Genomic DNA, 26,031 nt, shown 5'->3' on the forward strand with positions numbered 1-26,031 from the left:
TGTAGCCCATGTAGCCTATATTTGCCCGTATTCTTATTCCTGTGTAATGGTCGTTTCCCCATAGCAGAGATGGCAGTATATTCGTTATTAATTCTTCGCTGTGATTTTCAAATTTTGCAAAGCAACACAGTGGACCAGACTGAAACCCAGCAACTTTTATTCCCACGGTGCATGTTTGACACGCATACTTCAATGGAACCGCGTGAGGGTTCCGCATAATGTGCATCGCCTTTGCTACCCATCTGTATGAGATATACTTAGATTATTTCACCTTTGTGACACGCGGATTCATTTGATGATATTACTTTTTTTATTTAGGTTAAAGAAAAAATAAGAAGAAATAAGAGAACACTTGAAAAGTTTTAGTGGTATTTCTACTTCAGACTGTCCACTCCAGTTTCATACATAGCTGTTGCTGTATTGTGTCCGTTTTCTCTAAACAAACGGCAGTAAACGTGCCAGATTCCTAAAACAAGTGCTGTTAAAATCCCTTTTATGGTTTGAGTCTGAGTCGGTTACATGTTGAGGTGAAAAATACAACTCATGGTGAAGTATATCAAAGCTTCATCTAACAGTCCAAAGGGCAGTGTAGCACATAACACAAATAAGTGTCAACAGCATACTTCCTGCTGCACTGTACAGAAGAAAGATTTGAGGCTTACTGAATACGCAGAAAATAAAAATATATAAGTTGTTACAATGCTTAACACTTGGAACAGTTCAAAAATAGAGGTATATGAGCTGGAGCTTCAGCTTTAAGACTTTTCGGTAACATCCAGGGAACCATCCGGACACTTGACTTTCTCTGTGCACTGACACCTCAGTGACCTATACCCCTCGCCAGTCCGCCCTTAAGCACAATCATCAGTCGCAGTCACGTACTTTGTTCACGGATCTGTGGAAGTGCTGGCGGTGCGTGACATGTATAGACGAGCAACTCGCGTAAACTGATTCTGCGCCCTATCCACTCCTCTTGTCGAAACTGGTGCACATGTCTGCGGGTAAATTCACGTCCGCTTCTATGGGTTTGCGGTAAATAATTGCGCTTTTGAGTCCGGCAAGAGACATCCTGGTCCGATTACTGAAGTCTTGAAACTTAGTCAGGAAATCATCATTTCCTACAATATAAATCAGCGGGTTTATCGCGCTGTTTAGACAAGCCAGGAATCTGCCGACCTGGTGTGCAATGTAGATGTCGTCGAAGAGGTGGTGACAAAGCCCATCTTGTTTCAAAATCCTGGTAGTGAGATTTAAATTTCGAAATATATGGTAGGGAATGAAACAGACGGAGAAAAGTATGACCAGAATCACGACCAGTTTCAAACATCGCTGCTTCAGCAGTGGGTTGACATTGGCGTTCTTTGCCAGAACCACCACTATGTGTCCATAACAGCCCAAAATGATGACCAAAGGCAGGACAAACCCGGTGACCGTCCAGCTGATGCTGTATGGCAGGTAGTATCTGGTCAGGTTGGTTGAGGTGGTGTCAAAACACGAGTTTGGTTTTTTTTCATCATTCTTGTCAAAGAATATATCAGGAGTAATTTGAATAATGACCAAAACCCAGACCAGAGCGCTTATGGCCAGAGAGTGGCGACTGGTGATTTTCCCCATCACTTTCATCGGATGCACAATGCCCAGGTACCTATAGATGCTTATGCAGGTAAGGAAGCCGATGCTGCCATAAAGGTTGAGGTTGAAGCAGAAGCGCGTCACCTTGCAGAAAGGCTGGCCAAACTGCCAGTCACTCTCACGCGCGTAATAGTAGACGAGGAACGGCAGGGTAAACAGATACAGCAGGTCCGCCACCCCGAGATTGAACATGAAGATGTTGATGTTTCCGTTTTTCTTCCAGCTCACACATACGCTTCTCAGTCCACAGATATTGGACACCGTCCCGACAATGAACACGGTGATAAAGACGGGCGGCAAAAAGCTGTGCGTAAAATTTAGATTGATTAGGTTGCCCTCACAAGGTCCTTTTGTGTTGTTTACAGACATCTCTCGCATTGATGTAAAACCTTTGTCATATAAAATCTCCTACAAAAACACAGCAGTCAGTGATCGGCTCGCTCAGAGCAATGACCTCCACTGAAAGCTAATCGTGAAAAAAAAAAAAAAAAAACCCACAAGTGAATATGCAATTTAAAAAAAGTATCCGCCCACTTTTTTCCAGCTATGGTAGCACACTCATAATGACGTAAAGAATGGGGGGTAAAAATAAAAACAGACACGCACAAAGTACAAATTAAATCATGTATTGCTTTAAATCATTTGACATCACAGATGCAGTCAGCTCACTGCTGTGTAAAACGACACTAAAGGATACAGCTAGCTATCTCACCGTACCTTATAATATTTAAATGACTTCGATGGTATGTGGCCCAACCAACTGAAACACATAAAAACAAATGAAATGAAATAATATTTAAACAAGCTACAGAAACGTTTTCAAAGATCAAAGAATATGGATTTATTAAAAGATTAATCAAAAAACTGTTCTGTTGTACAGAATGTCACAACATAGACATTCTGCTTTATGACATTAATTTCCCCAGGCGTCTCTACTCTGTCCCAGTTCCCCTTTTTTGTATGTACAGTCACTATAATCCTTTGTCACACTGTCTGTGGAACCAGTCTGGCCATTCTATTCTGACCTCTGGTGCCAGCAAGCCACAAACTAGATAAGCAATCGTTAATCTACTTGATTTAATCAGGCTAAGATATAATATATGACACACCGGGTTCTTATATGTTCTTATTTCAGTTCTATTTATATGTGCGTATTGAAGTAGACCAATGACACAATGGAAGTCTAAGTACTATACTAGTAATGCTGATTATTTGTCGCCACCTAGTGGCTTACCCCAACACATACATACATGGTTGTTCTCATAAACAGGTAACGCTATAAAACGAGACAACATTCGAATTCACAGCAATTTAGAATACCTAAATAATCTAATAAGTATGTCTTGTGCTGTGGGAAGGCACAGTACATGAGATAACCCACATGGTACATGCATAATATGGAAATGCCACGCAGACCCCAGCTAGTTTGAGCTCAGGCCCTTCATGCAGTTATAGCACTGTGATCTGCACTGTTGCCTAAGTTTTGCCATGAACTACTGAACCTTCTTATTGTGTGTGTGTGTGTGTGTGTGTGTGTGTGAGTGACCTGTGACAGAAAGAGATTGCCTTCACATCACAGCCAAGACAGACTAAAAGGTCCTGATATCCAGGATGTTAGTAAAAATGATCAGTGCTAAAACAGAGCTTCTCCCTGTTTCCTAATAAGAAAGCACTGCTATTCTTAATCAAAGAAATCAAAATATAAGTTTGATCAATACATAAATGAGAAATGTAGTGTGAATAGTAAAAAATGACTGTTCTTATGTCTGGTCTTGTTGCAGTCTTGGGCAACTGCTTTGTCTACCAGTAGACAGTAGTAGTATTCATGCCCATTTCTTTCTGTGCCCCGCTCTGCCATGTACCTGTTAAAGTGTCTCAACTGCTCTAGAATCAGTTAGTGGTGTGCCTTATAACCACTGCATCAGATGCTTTGCATTGTATTTGGTGATGTAAAGCTTGGATGCAACTGCCCAGCCAGTGAAACTCATTGCATGAAGCACTCAATGAACTGTTCTTGAGCCAGTCTGTAGGCCACATGAACTTTGGAGGTCTGTAGTGATGTCGCTGACCCCGCTCTGTGATTTTACATCGCCTACTATTTTAATGACTGTTGCTGTCCTTCCCAGTTGTTTCCACTTTATTATAAAACTGCTAATAGTTGACTATTTGACTGATATTTAGTAATAAAGAAATTTCACAAGTGGACACAATTTCACAGCTGCACAGGTGGCATCCTGGCACTGAAATTCACTGAGCCCCAGAGAGCTATCCACCTAGGCATGTAGAAGCATGCTTGATTTTATACACCTGTAACCATGGAAATGATGAACTCCTGTATTCAGTGAGTTGGATGGCTGAGTGAATACTTTTGGCAATATAATGTATAAGATTCCAGTTCACAACAGTATACCATGGTCATGGAGATGTTGACTATGTTTTAGTGCACATGGACAAGATGACATAATGCATATTTGTTTGTCTCCGACCATTTAAAGATTATTGGTACACATGTAAGAAGAAACAGACAGCTGCTTTTCACATTCAATGTCCATTCTGGTTTTTCAGCCCATATGCAGTTTGTGTCTTAGCAAATGACGGTTACAAAACCTCAGATTCTGAAGATAAACATAATTACTGGGACCCTCTGGTGCACTGTGACAAAGTAGCTATGCTTGAACTCATTTATCACTTCTCCCTCTACCATATTGATAATTTATCCCTTGTTTGTTTGTTTTTTGACAGTTGACCATAATGCTTTAATTTAGACATTGCTGGTGTAACTTTGCTTTACATACTTTCCCGGGTTAGTTTGTGGTAGCATTGGTTACATCCATTACATCCATGCATATATTTCTAAAGCAAATACTATACTAACCATCAAGTCTTTTGAATTTTCTTCTGTTCACAGGTCAATTTCTAACAAATTATGTTTGCTTATGTTGCTTTGGTTATACTTACCATGTTTATCCATTTGTTCAGGTCCTAGATCTAAAACAGGTGCGTGGGAGGGGCCGACCCAGTACTTGTTTATATAGGGTCATGATGTCATTGGTGCCCAACTGGGTACAACCAACTAGAGGGTTTTTAATTTTGTATAGTATTATTTATTTTATTGTATAGTATTATTTATTTTATTTTTAGTTGTATTGTATGCAGTGTTTTACTTTTCAGGCCATTTAGCTGGGTAAATTAGTTTGTCGACTGGATGCATAATCGTATTCCTGTTTTTTGATTAGAATTGTAGTGTTTGTTCCAACCTATTTTTCAATGGTAGAGACTAATGAGGTTCAGGTGTGTGTAAAGTCCTGTTGAAAGCAAGTGAGATTTTGCCTACCAGGTTTTAAAATGGTATAATAGAGATGCCGAAAATAAAAGTACACTTAAAAGAAACTGATGTTGATGCTGTCTACTTATCGCCTTCCTAGCCACTTGGTCTACACTACCTCACATGCACACAGATGCGGAAAGTACAGTTGTGGTCAGAAGTTTACGTACAGTCTTCACAAATACCATCATAATTTGGGGCTTTTAGTGATTTTTTTCGACTGTTTGGTTGTCCTTATCCTTGGGTGCTCCTTGGTTGTCCTTGGGCTCACTCACCAATTTCTTCTTATCTGAGGGTGACAGTTTGGGTCTTGCAGACCTTGGCATATAGTGGTGACACATCCAAATAACTTGTAAGCATTTATGTGCAATTGTTTGAACTGATGATCTTGGAATCTGTTTGGAAAGTGTTTGGACTGTCACATTCCAGCTGTGAAATGAGCACTGGTGTGCAACAGCTTGTCAATTTCAGATTCAGTTCAGGTTCAAAACAGAGTTCAGACAGAGGTCAGGCTCAAACTGCAGAAGACAGAGTGCCTTAGTAAGTGCCACATTTATAATGTGGCACACATCTTGGTGGTGCTGTCACTTGGTGTTCGCTTGCTTTGTGGTAGAGTATCACTTCCTGTTCCTGCTCAAACACAGTGGTGTTTCTGAGTAGTTTATCTGCTTAGTAATTTAATTAAAAACTTTTCCTTTTTCATAGTATAATCTAGTGATGGGCAGATGAAGCTCCATGAAGCACTGAAGCTTTTCATCCAATTGGTTCACCCCAGCGCAAAGCTTCTTGAAGCTTCATTTGCTCTAGTAGGACACCTACTGGACGTAAAAATATTAGTTGGCATGAATTTGAAGAGTGTGGCCTTTTGCACACAGCCTGTAAATGTCAACAACAAAAGGAGTGTGTAAAACATGTATATTGTAGTGATGGCAGTATACTGTGTATATTTATACTGGCAGTATGGAAAATGATTATTTGGAAATGCTTAAAATGGAAATGATCATTTACTGTGAGGTGTGGTTGGGGTGTGGACAGTAGTTGTGCTTTTGTAACGTTGAGGTATGGACAGCTACACACTGAGGCTTTGAGCCTCAGTCCTGCCTGTTCACATTTTATTCTGTAAAAACTAAATTTTCACTGCTTTTATGACCTTTTTAGTGGGGAGAACATAGCTAGGATTTAATGATTTAACAAATCTTTTGAATCCTTTGTCCTCCACAATGCTAAATGGCTGTGAGTCCTCAATCACCATGCTGAACCAGGTCTTCATCTATTTGAGATTGTTCTCTGAGGAAAGACAATAAAGACAAAGCACAAATATAAATATCACACACGTAACTTATTACAGCTGTATAATATTGTTATATCATTTAGTAACATTACTGCATGCTATATTATCATGGCATTTGATGGCTCACCTGGTCTTGCTCCACAATCGGTGTTCCCCTTATTCTCATGCAAAGCTCTGTAGTGCCTAAGCATGGATGAGGTGTTGTTGTTATATCCCAGCTCCCTGGCACATAGCAAACACTTCACCTTGTACAAAAGTAAGACAGCTTAACATAAATTGTATTGCACCATCAGTATCTATGAAAATACATCTTCTGTAGAAATTTACATACCTTGTTGGGAGGAATAAGATCAAAATGTTCCCACACAGGGGAGGACATCCTCCTCTTCTTAGCTGGCTCCATTCTCTCCTGACTTTCTCTCCTCACTCTCATAAACCTCCAAACTGTCTCCAAACTCTCACTAACCGCAACTCTCCATCAAACACCCACATTTTGAATGAAGTCTGAGGGGTTTATATCGCTGTCATATCTCGCGGCAAAGTTCGAACCACTTCATGAACCAGTCACGTGGTACAGCCGGCCAGCGAGGCTTCGGACGTCATCATTTTCAGCTCCTCCCATAAACGAAGCAAGCCTCATTACCGCATCGCGGAAACGCCCCCTCCACCTGTCCCTCCTGCACTTTCTTGCTCATTGTGTCAGATGTTTAGTTACTCCTCGGCCTCCTTTAGCAGTAATGATATCTGTAACAAATGTAGCATATTTGCAGCTCTGGAGGCCAGGATTACTGAATTGGAGACTCGGCTTCGCACCCTTCATTCACCCGTAGCTAGCCAGGCCCCTGTAGCTGGTGCAGCCGAAGATAGCTAGGCCCCGCTAGCTGTTCCCCGGCAGACCCCAAGCAGCTGGGGAAAGAGGGCGGCTGGGTGACGGTGAGGAGGAAGCATAGTCCTAAACAGAAGCCCCAGGTACACCACCAACCCGTTCATGTGTCTAACCGTTTTTCCCCACTCGGCGACACACCCGCCGGGGGTCAAACTCTGGTAATTGGTGATTCTGTTCTCAGACATGTGAAGCTAGAGACACCGGCAACCATAGTCAATTGTCTTCCAGGGGCCAGAGCAGGCGACATTGAAGGAAATTTAAAACTGCTGGCTAAGGGTAAACGTAAATTCAGTAAGAATCATAATTCACGTCGGCAGTAATGACACCCGGTTACGCCAATCGGAGGTCACTAAAATCAATATTGAATCGGTGTGCAACTTTGCCAAAACAATGTCGGACTCTGTAGTTTTCTCTGGTCCCCTCCCCAATCAGACCAGGAGTGACATGTTTAGCCGCATGTTCTCCTTAAATTGCTGGCTGTCTGAGTGGTGTCCCAGAAACGATGTGGGCTTCATAGATAATTGGCAAACCTTCTGGAGGAAACCTGGTCTTGTTAGGAGAGACGGCATCCATCCCACTTTGGATGGAGCAGCTCTCATTTCTAGAAATATGGACAAATTTATTAAACCCCCCAAAATATGACTATCCAGAGTTGGGACCAGGAAGCAGAGTTGCAGTCTTAGGCTACGTTCACACTGCAGGTCTTAAAGCTCAATTCCGATTTTTTGATCAAATCCGATTTTTTTGTCTGCTTGTTCACACTACAAATAAAATGTAACAGCAAACGTGCTCCTGTGTGAACCCTCAAAGCGGCCCGCATGTGCAAAAGAAGACGTCACATACAACGCACTCTGTTCAGACCCAGACCAAACAGTATTGTTTGACTGATGTAATCAGTATTGTTTTACTGATTATATCTTTATATTAAGATATAAAGACTTGTTTCGGACTTTACGTTCCCCAATTTTGCTTTAAGTTATTTTGTTATTTACATATGGCCTAATGATCCTTATTGCTGTTTTAGAGAGGAGCGGTGCTTCAAAGGATAGTTGCAGATTTCTGTCAGAATCTGCAGATTATACAATATAAATAAAATGTTCATGTTGTCTTCCCAACAGTTTCACTGACACCTACACAGGATGGACAGGAAGCATTCGCGATGTCTTCTCCGGCGCTGATAATTGGCGTCTGTCTTGTGTCAGTGACGTAAAAGACGGATTTAATGCGACTTGACCGTTCAAACAGCAGTCGCTTTCTAAAACATCAGATATGTATCGGATTCAGTACCACATACGAGAGTGACCCAGGTCGGATTTGAAAATATCGGATTTGTGCCGTTCACACTGTCATACCATGATCTGATATGGGTCGCATAGGGTCAAAAAAGTCGGATTTCGCCTGCAGTGTGAACGTAGCCTTAGTCCAGAATACAGCAACTAGGCTGTTAACAAAAAATAATACAGAATTAATTTTGAAATTCTATTGACCGCTTTAAAAGCCCTGTATAAATGTTTGATCCCTTCCTGAATTTGTAAGTTTTTCTCTCTTATCAAGAGATAAACAGTCTATAAGTTTTATGGTAGATGGATTTTAATGGAGACAAAATATTAACCAAAATCCTGAAGAAAAAAAAGCATGTCCCATAAAATGTATTAATTGATAATTGATTGTCATTGAATGAAATCAGGATTTGATACCCAAGCAAAATATGGCTAGCAGCTGATGGAGAAACACTTGTGGGCAAGCGATATCACCTTTCTTAGTTGCGTACCAGATTTGTATACATCCCAGGAGGGATTTTGGCCAATTCCTTTTTACAGAAACACTCCAGATTCTTTAGGTTCCCTGCCTGCCACTTGATAACTTCAAACCTCAACTCCCTATAAAGATTTACTATTGGACTGAGGTCTGGACACAAGCTATGACCTTAATGTGCATCTTCTTTAGGCACTACTTTGTTGTTGTCAGTATGTTTTGGTTCATTGTCATTCTGTCCACAATCCATTGCATCCTGGCTGAGGGTGGGAGATTCTCATTCAAGATTTTACTGTACATGACCCTGTCCATTGGTGCAGAAGACAGTGACGTTGTCTTCTGCCTTTACAGCATAGTGTTTCCACTTTTGTGCTTGCCTGTGGGGATGGTGTTGTTTGGGTCATATTCAGCATCTCTATTCCTCCAAACAAAGCATGTCCAGCACAGTTTTGGTTTCATCTTACCACAGAACTTCGGATAAATTTATTGCAAATTATTTTTTCTGGATTTTTGGTCTCTCACTTCATTAAACTTAAACTAAAATAACATTTAAAGACTGTTCATTTCTTTTTAAATTGGCAAACTTATGATTTTAGTTTTAGTTGGCACGGTGGTTAGCACTGTTGCCGCACAGCAAGAAGGTCCTGAGTTCAATTCCACCATCAGGCCGGGGTCTTTCTGTGAGGAGTTTGCATGTTCTCCCCGTGTTTGTGTGGGTTCCCTCCGGGTACTCCGGCTTCCTCCTACCGTCCAAAGAGATGCAGTTAGTGGGGATAGGTTAATTGATTAATCCAAATTGCCCATAGGTGTGAATGTGAGCACAAACGGTTGTCTGTCTCTATGTGTTAGCCCTGTGACAGACTGGCGACCTGTCCAGGGTGTACCCTGCCTCTTGCCCTATGACAGCTGGGATAGGCTCCAGCGCCCTCCGCGACCCTGTAAAGGATAAGCGAATGGATGGATGGATGATTTTAGTTTCCCCCAATTTCTCAGCACTTTCTTGCATACTCAATATGGGTATATTTGTCTTTTTCAAGACCTATTCTACCTACCCACCATTTCACGACTTACTGCTCTGGAAGACTTTTAGAATTCATATTAACTTTAAAATATACAGAAGACAGTTTACGGATGGACCATGGACGGAAGTAAATTGATACATTTTGAATGGGTTTTCAGCTTCAAGTTTTTGGGCACCCACATCTCTGAGAATTTGTCCTGGTCAACTAACACCTCCAGCCTGGTCAAGAAGGCTCATCAGCGCCTCTTTTTCTTGAGGACACTGAGGAAGAACCACCTGTCTGCTGACATACTGGGTAACTTCTACCGCTGTGCAATAGAAAGCATCCTGACCAACTGTGTCACGGTCTGGTATGGGAACTGGTGAAAACCGCCCAACGCATCACAGGGACTCCACTTCCTGCCATTGAGGATGTCCACAAGAAGAGATGTCTACACCGGGCACGCATCATTCTCAGGGACTCCTCTCATCCTACCAATGAACTCTTCCAGCTCCTCCCCTCCAGATGTCGCTACAGGACCCTTCAGAGTAAAACCAGCAGGTTTAGGAACAGCTTCTTCCCCACAGCTGTCATCGTACTGAACTCAGTCCCTTGCTGAACCTTCTCATCCACACTTACTCAACCCTCCTACGCCCCTCCTCCCCCCTATCCCTCCCGATGACCAAGATCATGACTGTCATTCATTCTCAGCCTCCACCATATGCTCACACTGGATACTGCTATAGTTCAGGACACTGACATAGCATAGTCTCTGTTATAGAGCGTACACTGTTCAGTATTATAGTCTTTTCAGAGCACTACACCTCTGCTACTGTTTAAGTAGTGAAAGCTATATTCATAGCACTCGGTACATCTGTACATACAGTGGGGCAAAAAAGTATTTAGTCAGCCACCGATTGTGCAAGTTCCCCCACCTAAAATGATGACAGAGGTCAGTAATTTGCACCAGAGGTACACTTCAACTGTGAGAGACAGAATGTGAAAAAAAAATCCATGAATCCACATGGTAGGATTTGTAAAGAATTTATTCGTAAATCAGGGTGGAAAATAAGTATTTGGTCAATAACAAAAATACAACTCAATACTTTGTAACATAACCTTTGTTGGCAATAACAGAGGTCAAACGTTTACTATAGGTCTTTACCAGGTTTGCACACACAGTAGCTGGTATTTTGGCCCATTCCTCCATGCAGATCTTCTCGAGAGCAGTGATGTTTTGGGGCTGTCGCCGAGCAACACGGACTTTCAACTCCCGCCACAGATTTTCTATGGGGTTGAGGTCTGGAGACTGGCTAGGCCACTCCAGGACTTTCAAATGCTTCTTACGGAGCCACTCCTTTGTTGCCCGGGCGGTGTGTTTTGGATCATTGTCATGTTGGAAGACCCAGCCTCGTTTCATCTTCAAAGTTCTCACTGATGGAAGGAGGTTTTGGCTCAAAATCTCACGATACATGGCCCCATTCATTCTGTCCTTAACACGGATCAGTCGTCCTGTCCCCTTGGCAGAAAAACAGCCCCATAGCATGATGTTTCCACCCCCATGCTTCACAGTAGGTATGGTGTTCTTGGGATGCAACTCAGTATTCTTCTTCCTCCAAACACGACGAGTTGAGTTTATACCAAAAAGTTCTACTTTGGTTTCATCTGACCACATGACATTCTCCCAATCCTCTGCTGTATCATCCATGTGCTCTCTGGCAAACTTCAGACGGGCCTGGACATGCACTGGCTTCAGCAGCGGAACACGTCTGGCACTGCGGGATTTGATTCCCTGCCGTTGTAGTGTGTTACTGATGGTGACCTTTGTTACTTTGGTCCCAGCTCTCTGCAGGTCATTCACCAGGTCCCCCCGTGTGGTTCTGGGATCTTTGCTCACCGTTCTCATGATCATTTTGACCCCACGGGATGAGATCTTGCGTGGAGCCCAGATCGAGGGAGATTATCAGTGGTCTTGTATGTCTTCCATTTTCTGATGATTGCTCCCACAGTTGATTTTTTCACACCAAGCTGCTTGCCTATTGTAGATTCACTCTTCCCAGTCTGGTGCAGGTCTACAATACTTTTCCTGGTGTCCTTCGAAAGCTCTTTGGTCTTGGCCATGGCGGAGTTTGGAGTCTGACTGTTTGAGGCTGTGGACAGGTGTCTTTTATACAGATGATGAGTTCAAACAGGTGCCATTCATACAGGTAACGAGTGGGGGACAGAAAAGCTTCTTACAGAAGACGTTACAGGTCTGTGAGAGCCAGAGATTTTCCTTGTTTGAGGTGACCAAATACTTATTTTCCACCCTAATTTACGAATAAATTCTTTACAAATCCTACCATGTGATTCATGGATTTTTTTTTCACATTCTGTCTCTCACAGTTGAAGTGTACCTCTGGTGCAAATTACTGACCTCTGTCATCATTTTAAGTGGGGGAACTTGCACAATCGGTGGCTGACTAAATACTTTTTTGCCCCACTGTATGTATACAACACTACATTTGTCTGGAGTTCATCTGTTCATTTAGCAATATAAACATCTGTATACTTAACTGTATTTTATTACCCTGTATTTATACATGTGTAATGACAATAAACTTGACTCTTAATCCTAATATTTGTCATCAAAAACTTCCCCTTACCTACCAACACTCCAGTCGCTGTGATGTCAATGTTAAGAAGTCACACAGAATAGAGGCATTTCCAACCTTTATTAAAACAGTTCCTTTATGTAGTTGGCAATAAAAAAAACAAAAACACAAAAAAACCCCACAAACATTTCCATTTATTCAAATGGCTTTAGCAGTCAAAGGCAGAACGAAGGACTGCTGCAAAGGGTCAGCCACTTAAACTCTGGACCTCATTGTGTTCAATGATTTGTAGAGTGTTCAATTTGTAGAGATGTGAAGCAAAGGGCTACAACCAAATTAGCCAGGGCTGGATTGCATAGAAAACAAGTGACTCAGTCACTGAAGTTTAGACAGGCGTAATAGTTCCATAACCTGAACAGCAAAAGAAAGCACAAGGCGGGAGCAGAATGTATATGGATAATATTTTAAGAAGAGTCATTTGAATCAAACAATAGATCAGAAGTCTTGATTTAAAAAACAAACAACAACAACAACAAAACAGTCATTTCAAGTTTCCCTCTTCAAATTAACTCATCTCCAGTTTATCAATAAAACATTAAAAAAAACAATAAAACAAAGGAGGTGAGCTGAGGTATGTTCATCACAGAAGGTCAGGAAATTAACATTTGTTTTAAGAGCTTCATGACCTATCCGGGGCTAAATAAATTTAATCATCTCTGTCAGTGTTAATAAGGGTTTTGTTATTTTTAATTTTTAAACACACTGAACAAAAGGAGAAACAAGGCAGCAGCAGATTTTTCAAAACCTATGTGATGTTCTTGTAATGCAAATCTTTTTAAACATGCCATCAAGGAAAATTAGAACAGACATTGATGAGTGGAAGCAAAAATGAAATCTACCCAGAATGTGTGAGGAATGGCTCAATGAAAAAGGGGAAACAGGAGGTAGCACGATTACAAAGACAACTTTTAGTTGGCTCAGTGCAACTCTGCAGCCAACTGAATCCAAAATATTGAGCTGGGGGTCATTGCACTAACATCTCCCTCTGCTTACAAATGCAATCATTCAAACATTTGATACCAGGCACAACTAAACTGCATAAAATTTGAAAGACATCAGCAGCTTTGCTTCTTTGCTCAAACAGCACAACTGCAGTTCCCAGTAAAAATGTGACTTTGCATGCCAAAAGCTCCAAGAACAGAAAAAAACAAACTGCTGAGTCACCATCTCATTTGAAATTAATGGAAAACTTATTTGGGTAAAATTACATTCATGGTTCCCTTTTCTATAATTACAATTAAATACTGAAGAAGCTAAATTATCAAGGCCCATATACCCTGGATCATGTAGTTGCATGCAAAATCAAAGCTGGTGAAGCAGCTGGTGCAAATTTGAATTTAAAGGTATGACACATGGAGCGGTGATGTGTCACTAAAGTTCAACTTCAATGAGAGATATTCAAAAAAGAAGCCAAAATGTTGTATAGGTGGTGCAATCTGCAGTAAGAAAGCATGCAGTAGTGACCAGGAGGGGGTGGAGTGTAATGAATAGGTCCCACTTCCCAAATGTGAAGATACACCCTTTTACCTTCAGCTGAGTAGATCTGATTGTCGTGGATTGTGATGGACAAGCACATTGTAGATTAAATGATTAGTAAATTTTGTCAGCTTGGACTGACACCTTGGCCTGCAAGACAGCCTACAAGCAGCTTGGAAAGATGGCAAATGGGACCACAACACAAATTCAGGCTTAAAACATCTGGAATTATTACAGAGGCTAACAGAGTTTACCAGCTATTATTACTTAATTCTAGAATTTAAACCCAACAGAGAAAAAAAAAAAAAAAGCAGCTGACATGCTTTTCTATCATGTCCTAAGATCAGAAAGCTGTCACTTTTTAGAGAGAAAAAAAAAAAAAAAACACCCCCAAAACAAAACGAAAAAATTCACACACACGCTCCACCGCATCAAGTGAAAATTTTCCAGCAGCAGTTTTTATCTTACATCACAGTGTTTTCATTAAATATCATCAGAGTTCCAGGCTGGCGACCAAAGTGTCGCCATTTAAAGTCAAGTGTGAAATGAAAATGTTGCTGCATCTCTTTTATCCATTCCATCTATTCCCATCGTGAAGATGAAACAAATCATTTATCAGTAGCACTGGCAAATGAATTTAATCTAACAAGCAAAAGAATTATGATCCCATTTCACCATCTACATTACAGGAGAAACTGCTCTTTACTTCTTTATCTTCACAGTCTTCAGGTTGAATGAAGGCAGACGCACCAGCTTTGGACAGCAACACACATCTGCAAAGAAGCAGGAGAACCAGTGAACAAGCAGACAGATGCACAAAACCTTTGGTTTATTACATGTGGGACATGGAGGTGGACAAGCTTGGGACAAAGTGACAAAGTTTTTGTTTTGTTTTTCTAAAGTCCTATATTACAAATACAGAGGATAAATTCATTTGCTATAAAGTTAGAAATTAAAAAAAAAACCTGTAATGTCTGGCACATTTTGCCATCAGAATTATGATCTGAATGCACCGCTGTGCCAAAGTTCCTTGACTGTGTGTGAGAGAGAGAGAAATTACAAAATGTGCTTGATTACAAGGGTGGCTAGTTGCAATAACAATCCCCAGGAGCCAAAGGCAGACAGAGATAGATCCAGGAGATCGGGCCATCCACAGCCCAAAAGAGTACCTGAGAAGACCTGAGACCACACATTTTGGCAACAACTGTGTATCCAACCCAGCAGAAGGACGAGAGTCCCAAAGAACCAATTCAATTCAATTTTATTTATACAGCACCAAATCCCAGACGACTGTTGCTGGGATCGACCAGAGGCAATGGGCAGCTGACCTCACTAGAGGCCATGTGCATGTGCCTCATGTGCCTCAGGGCCTTGTGACATCTGTCTAACACACATTTGTGACTTCAAATATTCTAACCAAGCGTGTCAATCTTAGCTGATTTTTGGAGTTAAAAGATCAAACTGCACACTGCTTCTCTCCTGACACATTTCTGTTTGGTAGCAGCACATCTGCCATTAAAAATAATAACATGTTTAAAAAGTGTTTTCCTTGTCCCCTGGAGGATTTCAGATCGGTGCCAGGTGTTGTTCAGATTCAGAAAAACATGTATGGCATAGAGACAACTGGACAGACCTCAGTGACATACATTCTACAAGGCTGATCTATGTGCAGTGGCGAGTATGTGAAAAGAGCAGCAGATGTGCTGAATCAGTACCTGTTGCAGTAAATAGCTCCAAAATTTATTACAGCAATGCCCACTGCAGACTGCACACACGTTAAGCAATTCACACATTTGCTTCCAGCAGATGGACAATGAATGTAAACTGAATTACACAGAAATATCTTCAAGGGCAAAGTCAGCAGTATATCAAATGAGTGAATATCAATACTGTAACCTACAAGAACAGTGAGTAAGCTGACTCTAGAGTCAAGACAAAACAAATGTTTCACTTGGCAGATCCCAGGGTATATCATAAAAGAATCCATCTCAGCCAGACCAACCCCAAATCGCTGGCAGAGATGACAATGTAACATTATGGTGGTCAAATAAAGGAATATGTGAAAACCGGGTTTATGTGATCAGCTCCCAAAAACCTTGCATCCCCTGGTCATATTCACACATTAAAAATATGTGGCAGCATGGCAGACTGCACAGATGTGTTTATGGTAGAGCTGAGAGGATCCAAAAACTCTGCTGAATTCTGCAGCACAAACAGGCCCTTTGTTAAATGTGACTTAACCATTACGCCTTTCCCTGCAGACTGCACCCAGTTATGCAGTCATGCATTTCCACTTGTACTGTTACATAAGTGACTTAGATAGCTTTAACAGGGATTTGGAGCTTCATCCTGCAATCTGAATACGCATTGATAATGAGTGCTGACTTATGAGTGTTGCTTCATGCAACACGAGAATCTGACAGACCCTTTGCAACATACTATTCAGAACAGGTTTATTGTATACTCAAAACGCTCATCACACAGGACTACCTTTTGGAGCAATTGTGTGATGGAGAGCTTACCTTTACATGAATATTTGGTGATTTTTAGGTCATTGTGAACTGTAGCTAAGCCAAAGAGAGTTAACTAGGATGTCAGCAGAACAAATACCATCTCTCTCTCGTATCTCTGTACACACTGAGGCTGCAATTCTTCCAGACCTATTGGGTCAGCAAACCTCTACAAGTCTTCTTGTCCCTCCTTCCTTGCTGAAGAACAACTAGCACACCATCACGCACATAAAAATGCAAAAATACTGGCAGCTTTTACCCTTCCTTTCTTTCTTCTTCTTGTTTTCACATTAGTAGGAGACAAAATAACTGACAGTATTGTGTCTTCTGGATGTTGGAGATTTGGTGTGTATTCATGTGTTTTTGTGCATGTATATCTGCGTGTTTGACTCTAGTGAATCAGTATGTGTGTTAGCCTTGAAAGGAGCATGCGGTGACTGCAATGAAGAAAAACAAACATATACGCATTCTCTGATGTTTATCCAATGATGCAAAATTTCGCACTGCAGAAAAAAAAAAAAAAAAATCTGTGCTCGTGACTTTACTTGCATAAATATTAATTATTAAACTGTAAATGAGTCAGCCCATTTGAACTCATGACAGTCTTGCTCAGCATGGAAAACGTGCAGGGAGCTGAGCGGGGGATGGCTGAAACAATGCATGCAGGGGTGGTGGGAGTCTTCACAACACTTAGAGGAAGAAAGCAGAGCAAGAGACCGGAGGTCAGCTGGGTTTGTAGTGCCCCCACCCCCCAATGTCACATTATGCAATGGCAAACACAAGCATAGTGTGTTGTACAGTCACGGCATACAACGCTCACCCATCATGTGCACTGACCATGTTCAATAAGGGAATGTATGCTCCCTTTATAACAGCCATCTGTGGCTCAGAGGTCAAAGGATAACTGGGGCTTTGGTTACTCAACCAGTGGTCTTGGTTAGCACCACCACAATACACACAGGCATTTATACATGTGAGAACAAATATCCAGAGTCCAGTCACTAAATAAAGTATGTAGGCACTACACAAACAAATGCCCCGCCCACTATTACAAATAAATTAATTCTGTATAATAGGTCCCAGTAGCTCACACCTCAAATGTAATTTGAGGCAAATAACGTACAGGAACCAGATTGGAACAGAAATGAGAATTCTCATATGAATAATATAGATTGTTATTAAAGCACAGGTAGGCAGCAATAGACGATCCAAAGATGTTTCTCAGAAGACGATCCAATTTTCTCTTTAATTTGACAGCAGGGCAGAGCCAATATTAAAAGAAATACAGCAGTGGTCCTTCAGATGCTTGGCTACAAGATGAACAGCCAAAAGCAGTAGTACTCTACATGGAGGAGGAGACTAGATAAGCTCAAGGCAACACATGGGGAAGGCAGCCAACTATCTGTAATGTAGAGAAGTGTGATGAAGAAAGGGATGCCTAAGAAGTACAGCAAACTGTCCATACCGGAGTCTTTGAAAACTGCAAAGCGAAGAGATATAGGAACAGAAGCCAGGAGAATAAACCAGCCGTTCTCCACTGAACCATCCAAGGTGTATGCTTAGTGGCAAGGGAACAATATGAGAACAGCCCCACCAAGGCTGGAGACAGAACAATCCTTGAGAAGGGAAACCGTGCACTGTATATTAGGCCAGTAAAGTAGGGAATCCACACACAAATATGAACCAATCTGACAACATGTAAAACTCTTTTACAAATGCATACATCAAGAAAATGATCAGATTCATGAGTTGAACTTCATAAATTTTGCGTACATGATCAGTGTTGATTCAGGTTTGGATATATGCATTAGTAAAACAGTTTTACATGTGGTCAGATTGCTTCATATCTTTGTGTGGATTGAAGCACATGCGGGAGTCCTTAAATGTTACACATAAATCACAGAACATTTGTAAGGCTTAGTTTACCCTTGTGGATCATATCATACGTACTTGCAACCTTTGTGAGGCAAATTTGTCTCCATACTTTACTGGCCTGATATACAACGCACGGCTTCCCCAAACACACTTTACTTGGACTGTTTTCCTGAATACATATGGCAACTTATTATTGACACCATAAGTTTACTAGTGGATGATCCACCTCAGTCAACTGAAAAGTGCTAACTAGCTACCTTTGATGCTACTCTATATTTACCATAGACCAAGCTGGAAATGCCAACCTGAAGGCCACCAGATGTCAAGAGTTTGTGTGGATTTATGCAATCAGTTGTTCATGTGGAGTCATATCAAACAGTCTGTGTTTATTTTTTCTGCTGTCTATGGTTTTTACTCTATGTTGGCTAGCTGGCTAGGTTGCTGATGCACTGGTGTTTTATATCATTCAGCTACTTGACCAAAATCATATCATCCTATGGAATGATAACTCTCAGTCTCCACCTTTGTGGACTGCAGCACTTGATCTGCTCTGGAGATCCACAGTGAGCTGGAGGGTCACTCTTAAGCTGGGCATACACTGCGATTTTTTCAGTCGCGTTATTCAGCTCCTGCTCAAACTGTGCGACTGAATCGCAGGAGTTAGAAGTTCGTAGCTCATAATGCATGTTCTCACACTATATGCCCAACGTGCTGATGTAACCTGATTGCTCACAGTGTGCGTCCATACACAACACGTGGTGTTCTTGTTTCCGGAAATGTAAGAGGAACCCGGAAGTGGGGAGACGGCAATCTGTGTCCAGATCCCACACTGCACTGCCATGCTGCTCTGTCTTTTTTCACTTCTATTTCTGTGTTTGCGCATGCGCAGCGTGAGAGGTTGCGTTAAATCAGCTTGTGACACTGCTTCATCAGTGAGATACCCTCACGAGAGGTGACCAGGATTTCAAACAGGTTTGATTTTCTTGTGACCATACGACCGTTGATCGGGAGATGGTCATGAGGTCTTAATCGCCTCTCATTACCCCATGTATACTACACGATGCACGACACACAGGTGAAAAATCGTCTCAAAATGGGCCAAAAAAAAAAAAGTCACACAGTGTATGCCTGTCTTTACAGAAGCTGCAGCAGGTGGAAGACTGGTTTATGTGCTGAGCAATTACCACTGGGGCGAGCTGCAGTTCAAGACTGGAAGGTTCTATTCCTTTACAGAATAAGAGACTTACTGGAGATCGGCTGGTGATATTTCCCACTTTTCTGTCAGAAGGTACTTAGTGAATAAAAAAAAATTCAGTAGTAATATTGACTAAATAATATTTAGTAATAAGTTTAAGAATTAATTAGGTAGCCCAAGGCCTTCCTATCTTGTACTTTTCCTTGGCGGCTGGTTCCTTTGCTAGTTTTCTATTTTCTTGGTCCTCAACATCAAATAAAACCTGTGCAGTCAATACTAAGCATATTTGATGTTAAACCACAATAATATCTTGATTTCATATGAAGTAGTATTGACATAGCATTGGCAATGCTTTAGAGAAATTCCCCAAACTGTCTCAGTCTAAAGGATGATCTGAAGTTACTTCATATGATACTTCTCCAGTACATTACAGAGCAGGCTGAACATTTCAGATAGCAGTAATGTACAATGAGTTCAGATCGATTTTTTTCTTTTCAATTCACTTTGACTCAGCAGAGGGAGCAAATCTGGACAAGGAATGCTGTTAGCTAAACAATACAAACAGTACTAGCAGACGAACTGAAGGCAGAATAACCGTCAGCAAAACAGAATGCTGGAGGGTGATTAAAACGAGACGTGTACCTGTAGAACAGTATGGCTGAGGGTCATGTAGTACACATAACTTGGTCCATTCTGGCTTGCAGCTCAAAAGCATCTGGTCGGTCCTGAGGGTTGACAGCGAGCATGTCCTGAAGCAGCTTTTTCACTCCATCTGACATACATGACCTGCGTTTCTGTGGGATGCTCAGTACCATCTTTGGATTCTCGAGAAGTGCCTCACCAACAGGCATAATGTCACCTCCCTGTCGCACATAGGTACCCAATAGCTCCCTCTTAGACTCAGAATCAATAAAAGTAATTCTCTCCAGCATGGCCCAGATGATGATGCCCAGGGCAAATATGTCAGCCTTGGCTGTGTAGTGGCCCTCCCACACCTCAGGAGCCATATAGAAGTCTGAGCCACAAGCAGACGACAACCAAAACTTGTTGAGGTTGACGTTTTTGTTCTTGTCTTCACAGTCTTTTCCCTCACTGGTGTTTCCTAAACCAGCGCAAACTTTACTCAAGCCAAAGTCTGCTACCTTCAGAACTGGAGTCCCTGATTTCTCTGAAATTAGGATGTTGTCAGGTTTGAGATCTCGATGAACAATATTGTTTTCGTGCAGGAAAGCAACAGCACTTGTTAGTTGGAGCATGAAGCTGCTGTTTGTTCGTGGGTTGGGTCGCCGAGATAAGATGAACTGGTTGAGGTCTCCTCCTTCGCAGAACTCCATGACGAACCACAGGTAACAAGGTTCCTCTGGGGGGCCAAGCACTCTCTCACCTGTAACAGCGAGACACTTATCAGATAGACAGTAAAAACAAAAATGATAAAAAAAAAAGAGAAAAAAAAATGTAGAATGACACAGTTTATCAATGTGATGTGTATGTGGTATGACGAAGTGCCTTAGACCTGCATTCATTTTAATGGCCAGCAGGCATCTCGATGTGCAAAAAGACTTCCAGTTCTACAGATGGGAAACAGTTAGTCATCGAGTAATTTAATGAGTATTCCATCAATTACTCAAGTAATCGGATAAGAAATACTCCAGTCACTCGATGAATCATTGCAGCCCCATTCAAATTATATATGACTATTTAACATGATTTTCTTTATCTCCCTCTCATTTTGCCCCCTCCACAGCTTTCCTCCACTTCACCTCAAAACTCATCTCCTAAATTGAAATCAGGGCTCTAACACACACTATGTGCATAAAAATCCTTATTTACTCCCGACATTGTGCTAAAACTCAGTTTCCCTCTGACAAACAGTTTGATTACATTTTTGACTGCAGTTGGCTGAAAATGTAATCTACTGATATCTAGCAGTGATACACACTGTACACAATCTACAAAAGGTCTATATACAGGGCTGCACTGGTAATCTAGCATACTGGGGATTTTTCTGGTCGGCTGAAGAATATATTTTTATTTTCCTTTGTCGATATAATTATACAGGCTACAGCACTGAAAGCAGCATGTGCATTCATTTTCATTACTGACACTGAATTACAGAAATAGACGCAGCAAAATGTGTCAATTTTACTGACATGTTGGGGCTGCTGCACTGGCTGGCTATAATTTCTCTGTATCTGTTATTGTATAATCTGCTGTACATTATAAAGCGCCTTGAGGCGACTGTTGTTGTGATTTGGCGTTATATAAATAAAATTGAATTGAATTGAATGATCCCTTTGCAAGTTATGGTCCTCGTAAGTGTCCAGATGTATGATAAACAGGGTATGCTGTACTAGGGCTGGCCCATATCATACCGTTCACATTAATACCGGTAAAATGTTAGGCAACGATAAGAAAGAGGAATATCGCGATAGAATATGGGTAAAATGCGCCTGCGCAGTGCCTTTGTTTTCATGCACACATGGTGGAAAAAGCATAGCGGCGACAGAGAATGTGAAGGGCGAAAGCGGATCGTTGAATGAAACAGATGAACCAGAATTGGTTTGTAAAAATGCTGCAACTTCGGTGGTGTGGAACTGGTTTATCTTTCGCCCGTCAGATACACAACAAACCACAATTTTTGGTAGAGCATGCTAGCGGGCCGTCGTTATTACCACACAGCACGTTTAAAATCAATCCTTTGATTTTTCTGAAAATTGACAGTGTAATCCCGTGTGCCTTATGTATGAATTCTGGTTGTGCTTACTCATCTTGAAACGATTTTATGTACACGGCGCTCAAAAATCTGTCAAATGTTTTAGTATGACTTTGCTAAGCTACTAAGCCGCACTGCTTGATGGACTATCGTAGGCAGGAGCCTCGCGCAGTGATACGTACTGTGCTTCAACATAATATTACTGTATTGTGTGTGTATAACCTCTTTTTAAGTTTTGTGGATATTATACATGGTTATGCTGAGGATATGTCGGCCAATTTCCACTGGAAATGCCTTTTGGTTAAACTGTCAGCAAGGAATTTGCATTTGCACTGTTAAATTTTATTTATTTATAGAACTTTAATGCACATAAAAAAACAGCTGCTTGTTTAAGTGAAAAAACATTAATGGGGTTTCTTTTTTTTTTTTTGCACTAATAAAGTTGTGGAGTATTTTGTCTAGTGTCAATTATATCGTCAGTTATATCGTTATCGCAAATTTCCAAAAGCAGGGCTTGCAAAATCGCTATCCCGACGTCCCGCATGCTGCAACTTCTTATCTGGTGCGCGTCTTATTTTGACAACGAATGCCGGGTGTGTTGTTGGTTTTCCCTCGATCGACAAGCGCCTTTGTTACTGGGACCAGTAATTTTAAAAAAGGCCCCCATTAGAATCCATGAGAAATGCATTACTAAAAATAAACCTGAAAAATCTGTTTAGAACAGTGTACTATGTTGCAAAGAGTGAACTACCACTGGCAAAATTTAGCAGTCTTTGCAAACTTCAAAAAGCAAATGGCCTCGATCTTGGTTCCACTTGTTTCTTACCCGTGACTTCAGTGGAAATTTCAAATTCAGGATCTGACACAGACTGATTCATGTCCTACACAGTTCTTACAAGTTCATAGAAATTTCTGTTCAATTAGAACCAAGTATTTGAGTTGATGATTGTAATTTTTATACAATGTTGTAATTTGTGTTTCAACAATTTTTTGATTAATGTTTTGTTTCCGTTACAATATTATACTTTAATGTATAATATTGTAAAGGAAACAAAACAGGAAACAAAACATCAAACAAAAAATTGCTCTCTTTTTTTATTCAGGCTACTTAAATTTATTTTGGGCTACCAAAAACTGAAGAGTCCCTGCCCGAAGGGCTACCAGAGATTTTGAAATTTTGAGAGCCCTGAAATGTATATTGTGATAAATATTTTTGGTCATATCGCCCTGCTCTATGCTGTACTGACAAGTTGCTACATTATTTGTACTCTCTTTTAAGTGGTTGTGTATTATCGAGTCTATGTTATACATGTCTTTAGGAAAACCTACTTTTAGATGCTTCCCTTGTCACGTAGTTTGATTTGCCAGAGTTTATGCCTGCTGTCCTTCCTGACGCAACCCCAAAGGGGATTTGCGTCTCTGTCTGAAATTAAACCTTTCGCTTACCAAGAAAATGTGTTACCAGTACACTGTGGGAATATTTATGTCACTAAGAATTAGTGTCAAAAAGGTGTTGAACAACCAGTCTATAGCTTATGTTTTCTTGTAGAAAAACAAAAGTTAATAAATTTTATAAATACTTTGTAAAGAAATGGTAAATGGCCTGTATTTATATAGCGCTTTACTAGTCCCTAAGGACCCCAAAGCGCTTTACACATCCAGTCATCCACCCATTCACACACACATTCACACACTGGTGATGGCAGCTACATTGTAGCCACAGCCACCCTGGGGCGCACTGACAGAGGCGAGGCTGCCGGACACTGGCGCCACCGGGCCCTCTGACCACCACCTGTAGGCAACGGGTGAAGTGTCTTGCCCAAGGACACAACGACCGAGACTGTTCAAGCCGGGGCTCGAACCAGCAACCTTCCGATTACAAGGCGAACTCCCAACTCTTGAGCCACGATTGCCCCATAACACAGTTTTTAATCCAAGGCAAACTGCCCACGTCTTCTTTGATCTTCTTGAGACAATAATCTTTGATGAGGTTTTTGTACTTGTTACATAAGTAAATTAAGTAAATGGTGAGACATATCTACATCCCCCCCCCCCCTTATGAAAGAAGAACACAGATGTGGTGTATGTTAATACACATATCAAAAGCCACTTCTACTGAGAAAACCTACCAATCAATGACTGGTGGGCCTGAGATAAACTGTCCTAAGATAACATTGTCACTGTGCGTTTAAAGAAAGCATCGCCAGGGAGGTGATGGCACCGAGACAGGCTAAACCAACAAAGCAAAAACGGTGTAAGTGTAAACTTGTCTTAAGTGCACGGATTGTGAGTGGAATGTGAAAATTACCTCTAACACAAGCAACGCAACAGACTCCATTTTAGTGTGTCAAAATCTACCCATCCCCCAGCGAGTCTGTGTCATGGCGACAAAAACAACTGTGCTATAATGACAAATCTAACCCTCCAAACTAACCTTTACAAGCATAAGAACCTTATTATGGGCCTTTAAAAGATGGCTACAGGCCAGCACAAGGCACGAATCACAAAAAGTAAAACCAGCAAGATTAAACAGCCTCCTCTGGGTAACAATCAGGTCACCAGTGATCCAAATTGTGACCAAGCCAGAACTGAAACTGATAACTAATGAACCCCAATGATTAGTAATTGAAGCAAAATATGACAAAACCCTGGCACAAGCAGCAAATCCATATCTAAATCTGACGCAGTGCCCCGTCCTTAGAACGTAAAGTCAAAAGTACACTGAATAATCCTCTTATTTTGGTTACATTAACCTAAAAGCAAAACATGTTGCTACACAGCACAACTATCTAATACCTAGGATGCTATTTTATTTCGGCACTAATTGTGAACACATCTTTTATCCAATTTATCTAATCTCAGCTCAAACAGGTAAAGCTGTAGGGCTAAGCGAGAGCGACCCCCACCTTTTAATGATGTCTCCACCAGGCGCAGGTACTGCTTGGACAGTTTGTTTCCATGACTCATTTTCTGTGCCATACCGTTCCTCTGCAGCACGCACTCCTCTAGATGAACAACATTTTGATGCCTTTTTTCTAGACTTGCTAGCGCCCAGAACTCCTGCAGGGCGAGCTCCACGTTCTCCGGCGCGTCGCACCGCAGTTTCTTTACAGCAACTTTAGCACCCGATCTCCGGGCCAGAGCTTCGTACACCACGCCGTACGTTCCCCTTCCCACCTCCCGCAGCAGACTATAGCGGGGCGCCATGACCTTCTGCTCCAGGCCGTCCTGCTTGAGGAGGATGGTGTCCTCCTCCATGTCATGGTCCTCTTCCGTGTTTCCCACGTTCAGACACCGAAGCACGCTGGACTCGTCAACTCCCGCTTCGGTGGTTTGTCTGCAGCACGCTCGCGCACTCCTTGTACGTCTCCGCCAGTTATCCCCACCGACGGTGTCCGCGCGACAATCGCTCATCCTTTCAACAAAAACGGTCACATTTTTCCAGCAACAGTTCCCGTGTGTCTCGTCACCTTTCTACAGAGAACACAGAAAACTTCCACAGCAATGTGGGACGATATCGCACGAAACACAAACAGGAAGAAACGACAGTGAGGAAACACTAAGCATTTCCGGCAAAGGCCTTCACAATAAAAGAGAAGGGTCTGGCTGCAGCCACTGTGGAGCTTCACAGTAACCGGATACACGTGACCTCCACACTCACCGGAAACACGTGACCTCCAGAGTAGTCAGAAGCACGTGACCGCCACAGTAGCCGGAA

The 26,031-nt window shown here is 41.6% G+C and overlaps 2 protein-coding genes across 2 annotated transcripts; both read right to left on the reverse strand.

Annotated features, from left to right (window-relative positions):
* Window positions 1–12: 12 nt before the first annotated feature.
* LOC102309524 (P2Y purinoceptor 1-like) lies at window positions 13–2,166 on the reverse strand. The gene has a single exon (XM_005951698.3). The coding sequence runs from the start codon at window positions 2,008–2,010 to the stop codon at window positions 961–963; it is 1,050 nt and encodes a 349-aa protein (XP_005951760.1). The 5' UTR covers window positions 2,011–2,166; the 3' UTR covers window positions 13–960.
* A 10,419-nt stretch (window positions 2,167–12,585) lies between these two features.
* On the reverse strand, window positions 12,586–25,917 carry LOC102309213 (serine/threonine-protein kinase 35). The gene is made up of 3 exons (XM_005951697.3): window positions 25,220–25,917; window positions 20,243–20,984; window positions 12,586–14,793 (listed from the first exon to the last, which is right to left on the reverse strand). Exons 1-2 carry the CDS (start codon window positions 25,725–25,727, stop codon window positions 20,266–20,268), a joined length of 1,227 nt encoding a protein of 408 aa, XP_005951759.1. The 5' UTR covers window positions 25,728–25,917; the 3' UTR covers window positions 12,586–14,793; window positions 20,243–20,265.
* Between the last annotated feature and the right edge of the window lie 114 nt (window positions 25,918–26,031).

Source organism: Haplochromis burtoni, unplaced genomic scaffold (assembly GCF_018398535.1).
Source record: "Haplochromis burtoni strain Fernald_Lab_line unplaced genomic scaffold, NCSU_Asbu1 Contig_221, whole genome shotgun sequence".
Classification (NCBI taxonomy): Eukaryota; Metazoa; Chordata; class Actinopteri; order Cichliformes; family Cichlidae; genus Haplochromis; species Haplochromis burtoni.

Bases quoted from the DNA above. Each gene is read 5' to 3' on its own strand.
- LOC102309524 (XM_005951698.3), bottom strand. From the start codon at position 2,010: ATGCGAGAGATGTCTGTAAACAACACAAAAGGACCTTGTGAGGGCAAC.
- LOC102309213 (XM_005951697.3), bottom strand. From the start codon at position 25,727: ATGAGCGATTGTCGCGCGGACACCGTCGGTGGGGATAACTGGCGGAGA. The intron at 20,985-25,219 runs GTGGGGGTCGCT...TCGCTGTTACAG, and splicing joins GGTGGAGACATCATTAAAAG to GTGAGAGAGTGCTTGGCCCC.